This window comes from Erinaceus europaeus, chromosome 13 (assembly GCF_950295315.1).
Source record: "Erinaceus europaeus chromosome 13, mEriEur2.1, whole genome shotgun sequence".
In the NCBI taxonomy this organism is placed as follows: domain Eukaryota; kingdom Metazoa; phylum Chordata; class Mammalia; order Eulipotyphla; family Erinaceidae; genus Erinaceus; species Erinaceus europaeus.
Window position 1 is genome coordinate 57,332,403 of NC_080174.1, and position 18,502 is coordinate 57,350,904.

Below are 18,502 nucleotides of genomic sequence, written 5' to 3' on the forward strand. Positions count from 1 at the left end.
ATACACTATAACGTGTACTCAATTAGGTGTGCCACCACCAGGCCCCGAAATATAGCCTTTTAATATTGAGCAGTCATGGACATAATTTAATTGACCAAAAATAGCTGGACCTTAAAGGTTCTTAACCTATGATTTAATAAATCAATGTAAAGCATCGAGTCCATCACCTTCCTCCCCACACACCAACCCCTAGCCTCAGCTTTCCCTGTTCACCTTAGTAATTGTCTTCCATTTTATCTAACAGACAACCTTCGAGAAGGAGCAGACCAGAAGGTGGTATTCATCACAGGACGAGTCCACCCAGGGGAAACACCCTCTTCATTTGTATGCCAAGGTGAGTTTTAGGGTCTAGTGTATATCCTGTACTTATCCCCTACATCTAACTGAAATACTGTGATAACCTCCAGGACAGTATGGTTACATACAGTCATCATCTTGGGTGAGAGTTTACATAATTTCTTTAAAGAGGTTACACCTGATCTGCACTAGGATCAAGTTCAAGAAAAGGTTACTGACTACACATTTGCTAGAACAAATGGATGAAGAGGACTGAGTCAAGTTCTTTCTGATGTGGTGCAGTGATGACACCAAGTTATATAGAGTTATATAGAGAATATATCTATTCTCTCTGGTTTTGTTCTACTTGTTTCTAGTGGCTTATAACAATAAACCTGGCCCAAGTCAATGTGTATGTTGGTAGAACTGAAAATTATCTATTAATATTCACTCATTTATTTAATTATCCACATATCAAACATATCAAATAACATTCAAAATACCCATCATGAACAAGGAAGCCACCTTGGTATTAGAGAGAGGTAAATGAGACATAATTTATCTTCTCTAATGTATCTCTTTATAATAGGATTTTTAGTTGTTATTAAATATTTAATCATTATAATATGGTTAGTAAAGTATAGCTGTATGTGTTTATGAATGCACAGGTAAGTCAATATGAACACATTGAGTAAGTAGTATATAAATAATGATTTAATGAATGCTCAGGCACCCACCACTTTAAGAAGTAGAATAATATCTAGTCTTTTTAAGTACTTTGATCTCCTTTCTACCACTCATGTACATATGGTTTCCATGTGAGTTTTCTATTTCATCTTTCTTAATAGCTGATAAGACTTTGTGAGTTTATGGTGGTTATCATTGGGAAGTGGGAGGATGGGTACACAGAACTCTGGTGGTGGGTGTGGTGTGGCACTGTTCACTGCATCTTACATTCTTGAAACCTACTACTAATTACAGATAAACAATAAAATTAAAAAATTCCCATTCTCAACTACCTAGTAGGTTTATTATATACAAAATATATGGTACAGTAATATGAGCCATGCACTGATCTAACTTCTTCACATATTTTGTTCTATTTATGTGTTTTTATTAATTTTATTTTAACTATATTGTTTCTAAATCATAGAAACTAATACTAAATATACTTTTACGTAAGCAAAAACTGAAGTTAGGATAATTTGAGTAATTTATCTCATTTTACTCTTACTATGATCATGTAGCCAAAGGATATGAAACACCCTTAGAGTTTACATCTCTCTCTCTCTCTGTGTGTGTATGTGTGTTACATTGAATATACATATTATATATATAATATAATATATAATATTATATATATATATATATATATATATATATATATCTTGAGGAGATAGCATTCTACCAAGTACTTACCTGGACATTTGCCATTAGATAATTATAGGATCAAATACTGGTTTTGCCACATCCTAGCAGTGATGCACCTTTGCTTAAATGCAATCAAATTAAATTTACAATACCTCTCTGCATAGTCTGTTGTGAGGCTGGTATGAGATATATGCACACTAATACCTTGTCCTATGCCTGGCATTTAGTAGACATGTAACAGATGTCTCTTTCCTCTCTCTCTCTCCCTCTTTCTCAGAATCTGAGAAAATGAAGTAGATAATCTATTTTGTAAACTGTAAGATACTTGGAAAATAGTTATGGATTTCTTTTCCCCACTAATATTCTTGAGCACTGCCATTATCATGCATAATTGCCTCCCTCTTTGTTTCAGAGGAGGAGATTGCATTCAGGGAGATGGACAGCTTGCCCGAAGATAACCTATTACATGGGGCATGGCTGATATGCCCAAATTCCCCACTCCAGACACCTGAACTACTCCTTAGCATTCTCACTTCCAGCCTCATTCTTCCTCAGCTCTGTCCTTGTAATAACCTCTCCCAGGTCCCTTTTGATTTTACCAATCCTTTTTACTTGCAACCATCTGTCAGTTACTAAACTTGGCAGTGGAAATGTTCCCCCAGCTGATTGGCTGCAACTGCTTTGCCCTTGTTTATAAAACGACAGTGATCTTGCTATCAATATTTTCATCTCTGGGAGCCCAAATTCCCATGCCTGCCTCCTTATCAGACAGTACACACACCTAGGTTACCATCCCATTTTATATACAAGGCCAAGACATGAAGAGGCTGGAGATATTTCAGCTACTTTCTTTTTCCCAAAAAAAAAACATGGATGGCAAAAAGATGATAGACTTTGTACAGTACTCCAGGCTTTCAATGAAAAGGCATAGCCTTATACTTGATGCATTTTTTTTTCTTAAGATAAACTCCAAACCTCTGAGAATGACATTCACGACCCTCCATTAATGGATTTTGCCAGGTTATATGGCTTCAGCCCCACATACAAGAACACCTTGTACTCTAGGTCCCAGATTCAGAAGCAGTGGCTAGATACTGAATACAACATAATCCCTAAGCAGACAAGTTTCTCTCCACCATCAGGCCTTGGTACCTGCTGCTCTTCTGCCTAGGAGCAACCACTAGGAGATACTGCACCTAATTCATATTTCTAAAGTGCTGTGCAAAGATCCTACAGCATTTGGAAACAGGTTCTGCCAGACATTGGCCCAAGCTTACAGCAGCAACAAGCATTGGACAGTGACCCTGTCTCAGATCAGCATATGGAACCAAAAGCCTAGTCCCGGAAAGACTAACTTTCAAAGTCCAGGACTATTCGATGTTAGTTCTGACCCAGGCCAAAGTGGGAGGCTTGTGCATTCATTCATCGACTCGGCATTCAAGGAACAAGCAAAACTATTGCTGCTCTACAGAGATCATCAGAGTCCTGGTACACATGCCTCCTAAGTAATGAGGAGCTGTTCCCTGACTATGTTCAGATTCTAGGATGATCCTCGGGAATGCTCAAATTTGGTTGTGTTCTTAGCTACCTCCTCCACAGGAACCTGGTCTTAGGACATGTCAGTCAACCAATAGTGCCAGTGAAGGGAACATCAACAGCTGCTTCTGAATCTGGGACCCGGAGAGTACAGGGTGCTTTTGTGTGGACTACAGGAGACCAAGGGCAAAGAACAGACACAAGCTGCAGTGACTGTACTTGGCCCATGGAGAACCTTAGTGCACAAACTGATGTTGGGGATTTAGCCTGGGGAGGCCAGGCCCAGGAGTTGGTCCTCAATCACTTGGGGGGGGGGGTACAAGTAGCTGGATGGCCTATGTGGCAGTATTATCAGTGTTCACTTACCTGTAAGAGCAGAAGTTGTAGCTGAAGCTCTGTGGCCTGATCCTGAGTATACCTGGTTGAGGAGTGTGATTACACACAACCTAGGTCTTCCTGAGAGCATGTATGCTGCTGCAGGCTGTTGCCAACTCTCAGCAATATCTTCATTATGAAACACAGTGCACCCTCATGCGTCAAATGGCTACCTGACCTTCTTGTTGCAAAGTCAGCTACCAGCACCACACCCCATCCAGTCATTCACCCCCACTGAGCCTCAGGGAACCATGAATCAGAGGTTCAGCCAGCACCAAACCCGTCTGCTCATTTCTCTGCTTCAGTGAGTTGAACCTGGGACCCATCAAGACACAGGAGGTGTTGTTCTGGCAGTTGATGTAGGTGTATGGAGTGAGCAGATGATAGCAGCAGCCCCAATAGAGTGGTGTACTACCCTGCCACTGTCTTAAGCATCTGTGAGGATGGAGCAACCAGCAAAGAATAGGGGATGGTGATGCTGAACACCATTAAGTGCCTACAGAGGAATCTGGGGCCTGGTAGGGGCATGACCTTGTCCCAGATCTACTGCAGGCATGGACCCAGTCCCCATATTAATCCACTCAAGCTTTCCAGTTTTTCAGTGAGAATCTTTTGGATTATAGTAAAAAAAAAAAAAATCTATGTGTCTGTCAAAACAAAATGAACAAACAAGCAAGCAGTCCAGGATTACACCCATTATTTTGTCACCAAAAGTTTATTTCAGGCCTCATCCCACCATTAATCCCTGACTCACTCACTCCTGCTCCCTGTTTTGTGCCTGCATTGTAGATTACCCAATATTTATTGCATTGGCTTGTTATATATTGGATTTATGATTGCTGATGTTTGAAACCATGAGCTATTTGAGGTCTAGAACTAGATTCTCCCTCAAGTGTCATTTTTTAAATATCTGTAAAATGGGGATAATTTTGTTCCTCTCATGGTGCAATTGTGAAGTTCAAATGTGAATTCAACCAGAGAACCCTTAAGGTCACACAGTCAGGGACAGAGAGACTCTGAATTTGGGTCTGACTGACTTCAATACTTGTACCTGCTCTGGTGCCCTGCACTCAGGAACCCAAACTATTCAAAGGCCAAGATATATGCCTGGAAGAACTCATGGCTCTGGCCACCTGGCAGCAGTTGGTATGAACTTTATAGATGATGACATGGGAGTCCACGAGAATGATATGGCTTATCTAAGGTCATACATCTGATTTGTGACAGCAATAATCCTGAGACTATTTCCTCCAGTATTTTTTTTTTCCCTTGAGACACAATTCATCCTTCCTCAAGGCAGCTCAAGACAGCATCATCGGGCCACTTTAGCAATGAGGAACTGTGGCACAGTCTTTTTCAGGATCCCTCAGCCTCTAAGACAGCCCGGACTACAGCTCCACAAAGCCCAGCTGAACTTTCTGCCCCAGGATTAAGCATAGCTGAATCCCCTCCCCCTCAACTTTGCTTTGGGGAGAAAGGAGGGTCTGAGATTTAGGAGAATGATAGTAAGATACCTTTAGTTTTGGGTTTTGTTAACTCATCCTCATTAACAGGCTTAGTGACCTTGGACATACAACAGACATGTGGGGCCTGCTTGTCCCCATCTGGTTGGGATTATTTCTCTCTCTGCCAAGCTGCTGACACACCTGCTGCAGGGAGTAGAGGAAAACCATGCCATTGCAGAGCTCTGGAAGGAGGTGGCACTAACGGCAGCAGGGCCTTGATTTCCTCAGGCTCTGGTTGGTGATGAGATGGTTGACTGCCTGTCACCCTTCTGAGGTCCAAAATCCTGATCCTAAACTCTCTGAGGGCAAACTCCTTTATTTCAGCTGCGTTGTGAAGCCCCTCCACTGCCCTGAGGCAGAGTGTGAGTGTGTGAATGAGTGTGGTCTCTAGACCTCGACCTCCAGTGAATGGATACCAGTTCCCCCACTTGGTACAGTGTGGCCTTGGGCATGTCCTAATATCTGTCTCTCTGTGTCTCAATTTCTTTGTTTCTAAAGGAAAATAGTAATAGGAATTCTGCCTCATGAGGTGGTTGTGGATATTAAATGAGATAACAGTTCATAAGAATTTAGGCTTGAGGGGCTTGGTGGTGGTACACCTGGTTGAGCACACATGTTACAGTGTACAAGGACCTAGGTTCAAGACCCCAGTACCCATCTGCAGGGAGAAAGCTTTACAGGGGGTGAAACAGTGCTGCAGTTCTCTCTCTCTCTTATCTTTATTTATTTGATAGAGTCAGCCAGGAATTGAGAGGAAGAGAGTGATATGAACAGAGATACCTGCAACACTGCTTCACCACTCACAAAGCTTTCCCCCTGCATGTGGGGACTAGGGTCTTGAACTTGGGTTCTTATGATTATAACATATGTACTCAACCAGGTGTGCCATCACCCAGCTGTCTCTCCTCTATCTCCTTCTTCTCAATTTCTGGCTGTCTCTATCCAATAAATAAAGATAATATAAAAAAAATCTTACCAAAAGAATTTAAGTTGCTGTCTGAAATATAATAAGAACTAAATAAATGTCAATAGGGGGAGGGTAGAGGAAGCACTCATTGGACACTTTAAGAATAGCAGGTATGATTCCTCTAATCTTTCCCATGAAGTCAAATCCAGGTGTGAAGATTTCTATGTTGGTTCTAACCCCTTCTGTACCACCTACAAGAAGGATATAGCTAACTTTTCATTTATGCACTGGGAAGATCCATGTCAGAACTCTGGCCTTGACCAGACCTCTGGCTTCATTCATTGACTGAGTAAACTCTCTTTCATTGAAGTGTCCTGGAGTTGCTGGGACAACTCTCCTTGTAAAGTTTTATCTGCAGAGTACTCTGCCATCTGCAGATCCTTTATAGTTGAACTGAGTAAGGCAATATTTGTGGAGAATGAAGCATTGGCCAGAGCTAAAGCTTTGGACTTGGACAGGACTGAGTTGTTTGAATCCTACCAGCTATACGATATAACTGGGGGGTCTTGGGCACATTCTTGGGCACATATGGTCTATCCTTGAGAATGACCCACGTGGACTTGAATAGAATGTGTATTCCAGTTTCTTGGGATGAATGACTCTGAAAATGTCCAATTGTTCTAGTTTATCTATCTCCTCATTTAGCTCCCTCGTGTCTTTATTGATTTTCTGCCTCAATGATCTGTCAAGTTGAGAGAATGGGTTGTGAAGTCCCATACTATGACTGTGTTGCTGTTAATATATTGCTGTAGCTCTTTCAGTAGATGTTTGATGTGTTTAGATGGCTGCTCATTGGGTGCATAGATGTTAATAATTGTTAAGTTTTGCTTAATGATAGACTGATCCACTGAGAATTAAGGAGTGTACATCCCTGTCTTTTTAGATTTTATTTATTTTAAAATCTATCATGTCAGATATGAGAATAGCTATCCCTGCACTTTTTTTGTGGGCCATTGGCCTCTATGATATTTTTCCATCATTTCACTTTGATTCTGTGTTTGTCTTATTAAATTAGGTGGGTTTTCTGTAGATAGTATATTGTTGCCTTATGTTTTCTGATCCATCTTCCTACTCTGTGCCTTTTAATAAGTGAATTCAGGTCACCGACATTTATTGATATCAAATATTGAAGATATATTTTTTTAATTTTTATACTTATTTATTTTCCCTTTTGTTACACTTGCTGTTTTTCTTTGATTGAAGATGTTTTAACACCATTTTTGTAATTTTAGAGTGCTCTGATATCTGGCTTATTTATGGTGGTCTGACTGATTATAGGAGAACTTTCAGAACTTCTTTTAGGGCAGGGTTGGTGATAGTTGATTCTTTCAACTGTTGCTTGTCTAAGAAGGTTTCTATGCTTCCATCTAGTCTGAATGACAGTCTAGCAGGATACAGTAGTCTTGGTTGAAAGCCTTTCTCATTGAGCACTCAATAGATATCTTCTCATTCTCTTCTAGCCTGTAGTGTTTGTGTGGAGAAGTTTGCTGCTAAGAGGGTTTTCCTCTGTAGGTGACTCTTTGTTTTTCTCTTGCAGCCTTCAGGATCCTTTCTTTATCCTTATTCCTTTCCATTCTGAATATGATGTGTCTGGGTTTCTTTACCTCTGGGTTCATTCTGTTTGGGACCCTCTGGGCTTTTTGAACCTTTGTGTCTTTGATGTTGTCTAGACTAGAGAAGTTCTCAGCTATTATGTCTTGAAGAATGCTTTCTTCCCCTCCCTCTCTTCCTTCCTCTGGTAAGCCAATAATATGTATATTATTTCTTTTGAGGTCATCCCATAGGTCTCTGTTGTTGTTTTCAGTACTCTTAATCTCTTTTTGAGATCTCTTACTTCTTTTTTAATTGTTTCTATTTTGTCCTTGGTCTTGCTAATCCTGTTTTCAGCCTCATTGATTCTATTCTCTCTGCCCTCTACTGTTTTCTGTAGTTCATCTATTTTGTTACCCTGTTCTGATACCGTTTTAGCTTGTTCAGCAAGTTGTCTTCTTAACTCAGCTATTTCAGCTTTCAGCTCTCATTATAATACCTTGAGATAATTAGTGTTTTCTTCCAGAGTCTCATTTGTTTGTGCTGCATTTCTGATGACAATTCTTTCAAATTCTTTTTTTAAAATTTATTTATTTATTTAAGAAAGGAGACATTAACAAAATCATAGGATGGAGGGTACAACTCCACACAATTCCCATCACCCAATCTCCATATCCCATCCCCTCCCCAATAGCTTTCCCATTCTCTATCCCTCTGGGAGCATGGACCCAGAGTCGTTGTGGGTTGCAGAAGGTGGGAGGTCTGTCTTCTGTAATTGCTTCCCCGCTGAACATGGACGTTGAATGGTTGATCCATACTGCTAGTCTGCCTCTCTCTTTCCCTAGTAGGGTGGGGCTATGGGGAAGTGGAGCTCCAGGACATATTGGTGGGGTTCTCTATCCAGGGAAGTCTGGTTAGCATCCTGCTGTCATCTGGAACCTGGTGGCTGAAAAGAGAGTTAACATACAAAGCCAAACAAATTGTTGAGCAATCATGGAACTAAAGGTTGGAATAGTGGAGATGAAGTGTTGAGGGGTACTCATTGAAAACTCTAGTGTACTACTGCTTTCAGGTATATATTTGCCCTGGTTTATGGAAACCTGTGAAATTATGCCCTATCTCCTGGAACCTGGTCTATATCTAGGTTTTTGGGACTTTGTTAGGAAGTGAACCACCTGGGATGGAATTAGAGAATACTATGAAAGGAAAGGTCTCACCCAAGTAATGAAGCTGAAGGGTTGTCATTCCACACCTGAAGTCTCTAGACACAGTCTGAAGTGAAGTGTGCTGGGGTGGCACTCGTTGCGTTGATTAGATTGCAATCAGCAGATGCAATATTATTTGATAAGAATTGGGAGAAGCATATGGGAAAGTGGGCCCTACCTTAGGTTCCCAGGACTGGGGGAAGTTTAGTCTCTATAGTGGAAATGTGAGGTTCCTGCTGTCTTAGGGTTCGAGAAGACAATGGATAGTTACTGTTATCACATTATTTGGTAATTGGGTTAACTTTGAAAAGTCCCTTTGTTAGACATACAATCAATTTTCCCCCTTTCATATTAATTAAATAGTGATTTATATTACTACAATTTAATAGGTGTGTACATAATCACCATTTCCATCACCAAAAGACTGTGTCCCATACCACCCACCCACCCCCACCCCCACCCCCCGCCAGCCCAGGAAGCCACGTGTCCACCCTCCCGCTCACCACAGGGTTTTTACTTTTATGCCCTACTTTCAATTTAGTCAAATCCTGCTTTTAATTTCCCTTTCTGATCTTTCTCAACTTCTGTTGATGAGTGGGATCATCCCATACTCATATTTATCTTTCTGACTTAGCTCACTTAACATAATTCCTTCTAGCTCTGATCAAGATGGGTCAGAGAAGTTGAGTTCATTGTTCTTAATAGCTGCATAATATTCCATTGTGTATATATACCACAACTTTCTCAGCCACTCATCTGTTGTTGGGCACCTGGGTTGCTTCCAGGTTTTAGCTATTATGAATTGTGCTGCTATGAACATAGGAGTACACACATCTTTTTGGTTGGGTGTTATGGAGTCCTTGGGGTATATCACCAGGAGAGGAATTACTGAATCATATGGAAGGTTCATGTCTAGCCTTGTGAGAGTTCTCCAGACAGCTCTCCACAGAGGCTGGACCAATTTACATTCCCACCAGCAGTGCAGAAGGGTTCCTCTGTCCCCACAGCCTCTCCAGCATTTGTTGCTGCTGTCCTTTTTGATGTATGCCATTCTCACAGGGGTGAGGTGGTATCGCAGTGTTGTCTTTATTTGTATTTCTCTGACAACCTCAGAAATTACAATAGCAACTGAAGCAAGGATTGAAGGAGTTTAACCACTACCAGTTAGCCAAACAGTCTGGGACAGTAGAAGCTTAGGTTCTTAATTTCAGGCTCTTCAGCAATAGACTTCTAAGGTTCCATAATTTGAGGCCCTTGGAATTGACCAAGGCCACACAAAAATCAGGTACTAGGTCAGGGGAGAGTTTAGAATGTTTGAAACTGTGTGACCTAGACTTAACAGAGAACCCCAACAGAGACCCCTAACAAACTCTCTTTAAATCGGGGCTATTACCACTAATGTATGCTGCCTCTATTCAGAGAACAGAAGCAATAAACTTTACTCAGACCTCTCTAGAGAGAAAATTATGCAGACTTATATGCAAATCATTCTGCAAATTACATGAAATTATACTCCTGGTTCTTCACATTTTGTTTTAATGGAAATAGAGCCACTTCAAAGTCAGTTGAATTCTGTCCGGATCCCATCTAGGACCCAGCAGGTGAGGTCACCATGGCAAAATGGAACCAATAAAATTACAACTAGGACGAGCTAGTGAAGCTACAGTGCTGATCACTGATACATCTCTATTGGTTCATTTTACATGTAAATGACTTTGTAAAATATTTACATGTAAATACTTTACATGTATCTGATCTGGCACAAATCTAGAAACTAAGAATAATGACAAAGAGGAACAATCCACCCTGTCCTCCTGCTGCTCACTCTCCGAAGGGAACACAGTCTTGGCCAGTAGATGTAAATCTCAATTCCCCAAACTCAGAGTTATAGGAGATGTAACTTTCCTTCTTACTTTATAACTGATCCCAGTTTCCATTTTGAGGTCCCATTCTACCAGTGGTTAGAAATTGAAGCTCAGTCGATTTGAGATCCTCTGCTTCTTCAATCCATGTGACATTTGTGACCCATTTACAGTAATGGCATGCCCACCCTTATCTTACATTCTCTAATATTTACCTGATAATATTCCACTCCTCTTCAATGCTCTCCCTCACCAAAAAAAAAAAAAAAGAGAGAGAGATAATTCAACAGGGAATCAATACCCATATCAAAGAGATTGATTTCCTATTGAATTATATCTGACCTTAAATCAAGAAATGAATCTAAAGTATTTCCTTTTTTTTTTTTTGTCTCACACTCATTCTAGGAAATAGAACTCCAGTGGCTGCAGCCTCTGGTCTGGCTTTCTGTTTATTTTTTCCTCTTATCCTTTTATTAGCTGCCTAATTGGCAGCCCAATTAATCTGCTCATCTGTGAAGGAGGATGGATCACAATGAGATACTCCACTTCCAGAAGTCATTCTCTGAGGCTGCTAGCATGGCCCGGCCCACAGCACAAGCTGGCTCCTTGATGGAGGTCTGCCCTGGGAACTGGGGTCAATTAGTGTACAGATTAAGCAATTATTAGCCCCTAACAAGGGTGCCTGGCATCATTACCCTGCCTGTTTACTGGCAAACAGCAAGTTCAATATGAGAACCAACAAATAAATTAGGACATCTGTTCTATAGCTGCATTGGCTGAGAAGTAAATGATGTCCAACTGGTTTCCACTTCTGTTGGATTCCCAGTCTTGACCTTATGAAGAGTCTATATGTCCCTCTCTGGACACAGCAGCTTTGGAATATTTTCTGCAGCAACTTGCCACTCCTAGTGCTAATTGCCTGCCACTGGGTATGTGGACTGTCCCCAGTTAGTCCTCTGCCTTCCTTCTGTCTCTCTGTAAAAACCCACATATCTTTCAGGGTTCATTGTAGGAGTTTCTTTCTCCTTGATGTATTTCTTGATTTCTCCAGTAGTAAAGGAGTTGGCCTTCTGCATTTGGGGAGGTTTTTGTACTCGTCTATTATTTCCCACCAGTATGACAATTTTAGGAATTGGATGTCTGGATGCCATTTTGCACACTGTTTTTTTCAGACATTAATGAAGAAGTAGAAGCAGAGAAGAGAAAGAAAGTGATGGGAGCTTAGATTTATTTTCTCACCTCCTTACCTGTAGATATGCATTGTTCATCATCAGAAGTATCAACAAGTAGAGTAATAGATATGTGAAATTTAGGAAGAAACTTCTAGATCCAGCAGTGAGGATACATTCCAGAAGCAGTTGCTGCCATCCAGGACAGATGTGATGGTGCCTTAGAGTAGAGGTGCAAAGGATTAGATATGAGGGAAAGATTTGTCAGATGAGATTGGGCATGTTAAATATGGGCATTTTTAATTTGTTAAACTAAAGAGGGATACTTGGAAACTGCCTGACTGTGGGAAGAGAGTCATAGAAAATGCAACTTGACTTTCTTTAGATTTAGACATCTGGAGACAAAGTACTGTTGGTGCCAATGAGAATCTGGGAACAGAGGATCCTCAAAATGGGAAAGGAGCAAAGTGTAAAAACATTGGAACACCCTCCTTGTTCTCATCAAGGCAGCAACTTGGAGATTTAGCTGTCTTAGACCTGTGATTTGAAAGCATAAAATTGAATGCCAGCATTCAGTGAACAGTCTGCCAATAAAAAATAATCTCTTAATTTATTGTTCAGAGTTATCTTGCCTCTCTCCCTTCTTTGTCTCTCAAAACCCTGTGAACTTTCCAAGGAAGGCTCATATGTTATCTCTTGAAGTCTCTGTATACTGTCTATCAGGAAGCTCTCTCTCTATGTCTCTCTCTGTATCTCTCTCTGTCTCTCTCTCTCTATTATGCCAGTGAGCTTTCATATTATGTATTGAACTGTCTCTTGGAAATGAAGACTTATTTCTCAAATTCATTAGATAACACCCAAACCATAGTCACAGTGGCCAACAACCTATGCCAAAAAATCACTTTTTGAGCTCTTACTGTTTTCCAAGCTGAGAAAAATCTGTTCCCTACTTCCTGAAACATTTTGAGATTAACCCAAATGCTTCTCTTTACCTAGGGATCATTGACTTCCTGATAAGTCAGCACCCTATTGCCCGTGTTCTACGGGAACATCTGGTCTTCAAGATTGCACCAATGCTCAACCCTGATGGAGTCTACCTGGGCAACTACAGGTGAGGAGCATAGCAGTATATGCAGTCAAAATATGGTAACAACAAAGCAAGAAGGGAAAGGGATTTTTTCCTGAAGAAGAATTTTCAAACAGGAACTCAGGATGTTTTTAGGGGAAGTTTCATCCCAGTTCTCACAAAGGTGATCAGTAAGCTTAACTGGTTCATTCATGCTTAGCCTCCTGAAGTCACTTGCTAAGGTTTTTTGGAAATTTTGCTGGACCAGGAATTGGCAGATTTAGTGTGAATTTTGGCACGTTTTCCATCTAACCATGGAAAATTCACTTCCTTCTCTGATCCTTAGTTTTTCTTGCGTAATAGAGACTATATAACTACTTATCTTGCAGGGTAGTTGTGAACATAAAAAAAGTGAGGATGAATGTGCCTTGTGTGATGGTTATACTAATTACTTTCATTTCTGTACTTCTTCTTGTAGAACATTGATGAAGGAGGGTGACACATTGGATAACCTCAACAGACTTTCTCTTTGGGGTGGACATACCAGCTGGCCCCACTCTCCCTGATGCACTCACATTTTGAACTTTTTGTCCTGGCTTAATGCAATTTATTTATAGCCCCAAACTCCACTACTCAGTGGAATGGTTTTTTCCAAAAGAACATTGAATTCTTTGAAATAATGTTGTTACCTTCATTTCACCATTGAGGTAACTGACTTACACACAGAGTGTAAATCACTGAATTCCTAACTTTCATGCCCAAGTAGCATAGTTTTGGAGCTGATTAAGTACACAGCTTTCAAGATAACAAACTCCTCTGCTTAGTGTGTAAGATTTTGTATGACCTGTACCTGTCTGTCCCATCATTTGTCTCATGTCCAACCTCTGTTCTTGGAACTGTTGCTTTAACCACTCTAAGCAAAGCTTTATTCTCTAGATAACTTCTTTTGTTTCTTTATATTTTATTTTTTACAAAGGTTGCCTTCTTCCTAGAAAATGCTCATTCTTTTATTTCATAAACCCTTCTTCAGAACTTAGTTCATAGCTCTTCTTCCGGAAAATAGTACTCCTAACTCCAAACAGAGTTGATAACATCCTATTCTTAACTTCCACAGATAGGTTGTTGAATGTTAGATGGATGTGAGGGAAGGAAATGTATCACATTTGTTATAAAAAAACTAAATGAAGCTCAGTTACCAGAGCAATTATCCAAGGTTAGTGGAAGTACTTAGACCAGAAACTCAATTTCCTGGCACACAGTCAGTTCAATTTAATTAATCAATCAATTAATTTTTTATGCAATATCAGAAAATGATCCCAGATCTTTACTCATATGTGATACCACTGAACCTATCCCCTAGCCCAAATTACATATTCTCTCTCTCTGTTGATATATGTGTATATAATCTTTGCAGTACCAGAACCTTGCACATGTGCAAGTCTGTTACTAGGAGAGGGAAATAAAAGGAAAGGTATCAGAGCACAGTTCTGCCATCTAGGGTGCTTCATCTGATGTTGTGATACTCACATATAGTGCTGGGACTTAAACATGAGACCTCTACTTGGTGAGTTATCTCCTGGTTTGAGTCTGTGTGAGTCTCTGTGTTTATTTATTTATTTTGGTTTTTAGAGAAAAGGAGTGTGAAAAAAACTAAAGCACCACTTCATTAATTGATAGAATGCCTACGTGCTCTCCATGGTGTTCCCATGTGGTGCCAGGGATCAAGCCTAGACACCATACATATGATATGCCTTGCTGAGCTATTTTCTCTTAAGCAGAGTTGGTTTACTACTTAACATGAGCATGGCAACTGAGCCCAGAGGGACTTCTTAGTACCCCTGGGTATGGGCTAGAGAGAACCCAAGAGACTCATGATGTCTTAATTAAAGATAGTTTTGTTTCTTCTCCTAATTGACTCAAGAAATGGTTCATTAGCATTGACAAGCTTTATGGCTTGCTGCAGGCCTAAGAGCAGTGCCTTTCCACCTCCTCTAGACAAAATGTACCCTTAGTGATAATGGTGATAGAAAGACCATTTGATTTATGTTAACATTTCTGTGTAATTGCAAGAGCTGCAATGGTCAAAGGAAGATCCATACTGTCTCCTTCACACACTTATTTAATGTCATCATCTGCTGTCTAGGGATGAAGAATTGAAAAGTGGTCTATGATCTTGGTCAAAATGTTTCCTTCTCTAAATTTCAGATGACTAGTGTGGTGTTGAATGGGAAATATTATAGGTGTTAGTTATGTCTTTTTAAGCTGCAGATTATGTAATTTGGAGATCTCAGGGTAAAAAAAAAATTAAATCCACATAAATGATGCTGTACTAAAGTTCAAACCCCCTAACATTTACTTATGAGTCTTATCATGTGAACTGGAAAAAGATCTCTAACCATAGGCATTAATCCTGTTTCTAAAGCAGCTGTGAGGAGTGACAAAGAGCCTATCAATCATGAGAATTCACTACTAAAACTTTGGAAAAATAGAAAATAGCAATGGGAACTTAGATTTGAGAGCTTCTATGTACCTTAAAGGCCTTTCAAGCCAGCCCCATTTAGAGTCACCTACTTATGATAATTCTGTGAGCTTCATTTTGATGGAATGTTCCCTGGCATTGTGAGTGAGAGGGAAGAATTTGGACCTCAAATAAGTTTGAGAGAGTTCAGAAAGTTTAGGCATGCTGGTTTTTGTTTATTTGTTATGGTTTCTTTTCTTTTTTTGTTTGTTTTTTTCCTCCAGGGTTATCACTGGGTCTTAGTGCCTGCACTAGGAATCCACTGCTCCTGGAGGCCATCATTTTCCATTGTTCTTGCTGTTATTGTTTTTGTTGCTGCTGCTTTTGCTGTTGGAAAGGAGTGTTTTGCTAGAGACATGAGAGAGAGTTGACCCAGGAACCAAGCTCATGACAGCGAGGCAATTCAAATCTTTATTCATCCAAGCTCTTCAGAGCCAGTGGTAGCATACCTGGTTAAGCCATGTGACACAAACCACAATGGACGTCTGCCTCCTCCTATGCCTTCACACGTCTCTAGGCTGCAAAATGGAAGAGGCAAGTCGGAAATGGAAGTGGCTTGACAATACCATACATGGTGGTTAGGAAAGAGGTGGAGAAGGTAAAAGGGGACTGGGAAAGGTAGGGCTTCCTTAGAAACTGTTGCTAGGGGTTTAACTGGCAGGATTAATAATACCCTGTGGTCTTGAGAGTAGGAAAATAATATATTAAATGAGCAGAATGGGTGGGGGAATAGGTAAGAGGCTTTAAGTCATTTGTAAGACAAAGCATAAGATTGATATGTAGATAATAAAAGGGTAGGCCATAGTATCAAGGAATGCAGGGTGGAGCAGGGGGAGCTGGCTTAATGTTTTAAGGACTGCTGGGCTCCTGGAGGCAGAAAAATGCAGGTTGCTTTGTGAGGAAGGGAGTCTGATAAGACAAGGCAAACCTTGGTGGATCTCGTGTCCCTCCTTGTTTAACCTCTCAGTAGAGAGAGAGACTGACAGGATTGATGTACCCCTCAGGTCAATCCCTGCCAAGCTCTACCACATCCTCACAATTTCCCTAAAAAGGACAGAGAGAAATTGAAAGAGGAAGGGAAGATAGAGAGGGAGAGAGAAAGATACACACCTGAATACCTGCCTCACTGCTCTTGAAGTGACCACACTGTAGGTGGGGAGCCAGGGGCTTGAACCAGGATCCTTGCTCTAATCCTTGCTCTTCACATTATGTGTACTTAACTCAGTGTGCTTGGCCCAGGCATGCTGGCTTTATAATTATTATTATTATTTTATTTATTGGATAGAAACAGCCAGAAATTGAGAGGAAGGAGGAGATAGAGGAGAGAGACAGAGACACCTATAACACTGCTTCCCCATTTGTGAAACTTCACCCTCCCTCACCTGACCCCTGTACATGAAGACCAGGGGCTTGAAACTCAGGTCCTTCCACAATGTAACCCATGTACTCAACCAGATATGCCACCACCCAGCCGCTAGGCATGCTTTTTAATAATATTTTTCAGTGTTTTTAATGTTAATAAGCAGAAATCTCAAGTATAAAATATAATAATTATTTTCCAAAAAGTGAGTGTCAAGGAACCCTCTTCCCTAGGGTTATAAGACTTGTTCTCCCTCTACTCTTACTCACAAAACCCCCTCTTCCCCAGTAAAGTTTGGCTGTGTAAGGTATATTTTGTGATATGCCACTTCAAAAATTCCTCTTCTCCACCCATTACTACATAAAGATTGTTCAAACACCTATTTATTTTCTACAGCTATAAGGAGGAGCTCTGTTAAGGTTTCTCTGTTTGCAAATAATAGCAGTCTACTGAAAATAGCTTGAGTCCAGGAGGAAAGGTAGAAAGGAGATAGGAAAAAAGGAAGGAAAGGTAGAATGAAAGAAGTAATGCAGAATGGATTAGGGAGATGGAGATAAACAATCACAGGAAAAGAAAGGAAAGGGAAGGGAAGGGAAGGGAAGGGAAGGGAAGGGAAGGGAAGGGAAGGGAAGGGAAGGGAAGGGAAGGGAAGGGAAGGGGAGGGGAGGGGAGGGGAGGGGAGGGGAGGGGAGGGGAGGGAAGGGAAGGGAAGGGAAGGGAAGGGAAGGGGAGGGGAGGGGAGGGGAGGGGAGGGGAGGGGAGGGGAAGGGACGGGAGGGGAGGGAAGGGAAGGGAAGGGAAGGGAAGGGAAGGGAAGAGAAGGGAAAGGAAGGGAAGGGAAGGGGAGGGGAGGGAAGGGAAGGGAAGGGAAGGGAAGGGGAAGGAAGGGAAGGGAAGGGAAGGTAAGGGAAGGGAAGGGAAGGGAAGGGAAGGGAAGGGGAGGGGAGGGGAGGGGAGGGGAGGGGAGGGGAGGGGAAGGGAGGGGAGGGGAGGGAAGGGAAAGGAAGGGAAGAGAAGGGAAAGGAAGGGAAGGGAAGGGAAGGGAAGGGAAGGGGAGGGGAGGGGAGGGGAGGGGAGTGGAGTGGAGGGGAGGGGAAGGGAGGGGAGGGGAGGGAAGGGAAGGGAAGGGAAGGGAAGAGAAGGGAAAGGAAGGGAAGAGAAGGGAAAGGAAGGGAAGAGAAGGGAAAGGAAGGGAAGGGAAGGGAAGGGAAGGGAAGGGAAGGGAAGGGAAGGGAAGGGAAGGGAAGGGAAGGGAAGGGAAGGGAAGGGAAGGGAAGGGAAGGGAAGGGAAGGGGAAGGAAGGGAAGGTAAGGGAAGGGGAGGGGAGGGGAGGGGAGGGGAGGGGAAGGGAGGGGAGGGGAGGGAAGGGAAGGGAAGGGAAGGGAAGGGAAGGGAAGGGAAGGGAAGGGAAGGGAAGGGAAGGGAAGGGAAGGGAAGGGAAGAGAAGGGAAGGGAAAGATACTTACTAGAATTTTAAGGCAGTAGACCAAGCCAGAGTTCATAGGTACTGATTGTATTTCTGTAAACAAGTTGGATGCAGGCATGGAAAGTGCCCTCTAATTTCCTCAGGATGTGCATTCTCTTAAGCCTCAGACCTTCAGTACCCTGCCTTAGCTCCAGTGGCCATTGAGGAGTAGAGAGAGATACAGGTTTGTCTCAGCTGAGCAGGCATTCCTCCCACTATCTCATACGCTCTTTCTGATGCCTGTACCAGACATGGCAGACTCAGTGTCAAGAGCCAGACTGCTGTGCCATCAAGGCA

The 18,502-nt window shown here is 41.7% G+C and overlaps 1 protein-coding gene across 2 annotated transcripts in view; it reads left to right on the forward strand.

Annotated features, from left to right (window-relative positions):
* The window catches only part of AGBL4 (AGBL carboxypeptidase 4), a 1,508,442-nt gene that overhangs the window by 1,326,752 nt on the left and 163,188 nt on the right, over window positions 1-18,502 (forward strand). For both annotated transcript variants that reach the window (XM_060205929.1, XM_060205928.1), the window contains exons 7-8: window positions 245-334; window positions 12,793-12,907. In XM_060205929.1, coding sequence (XP_060061912.1) covers window positions 245-334; window positions 12,793-12,907 — 205 coding nt within the window. The remainder of the gene's footprint in view (window positions 1-244; window positions 335-12,792; window positions 12,908-18,502) is intronic.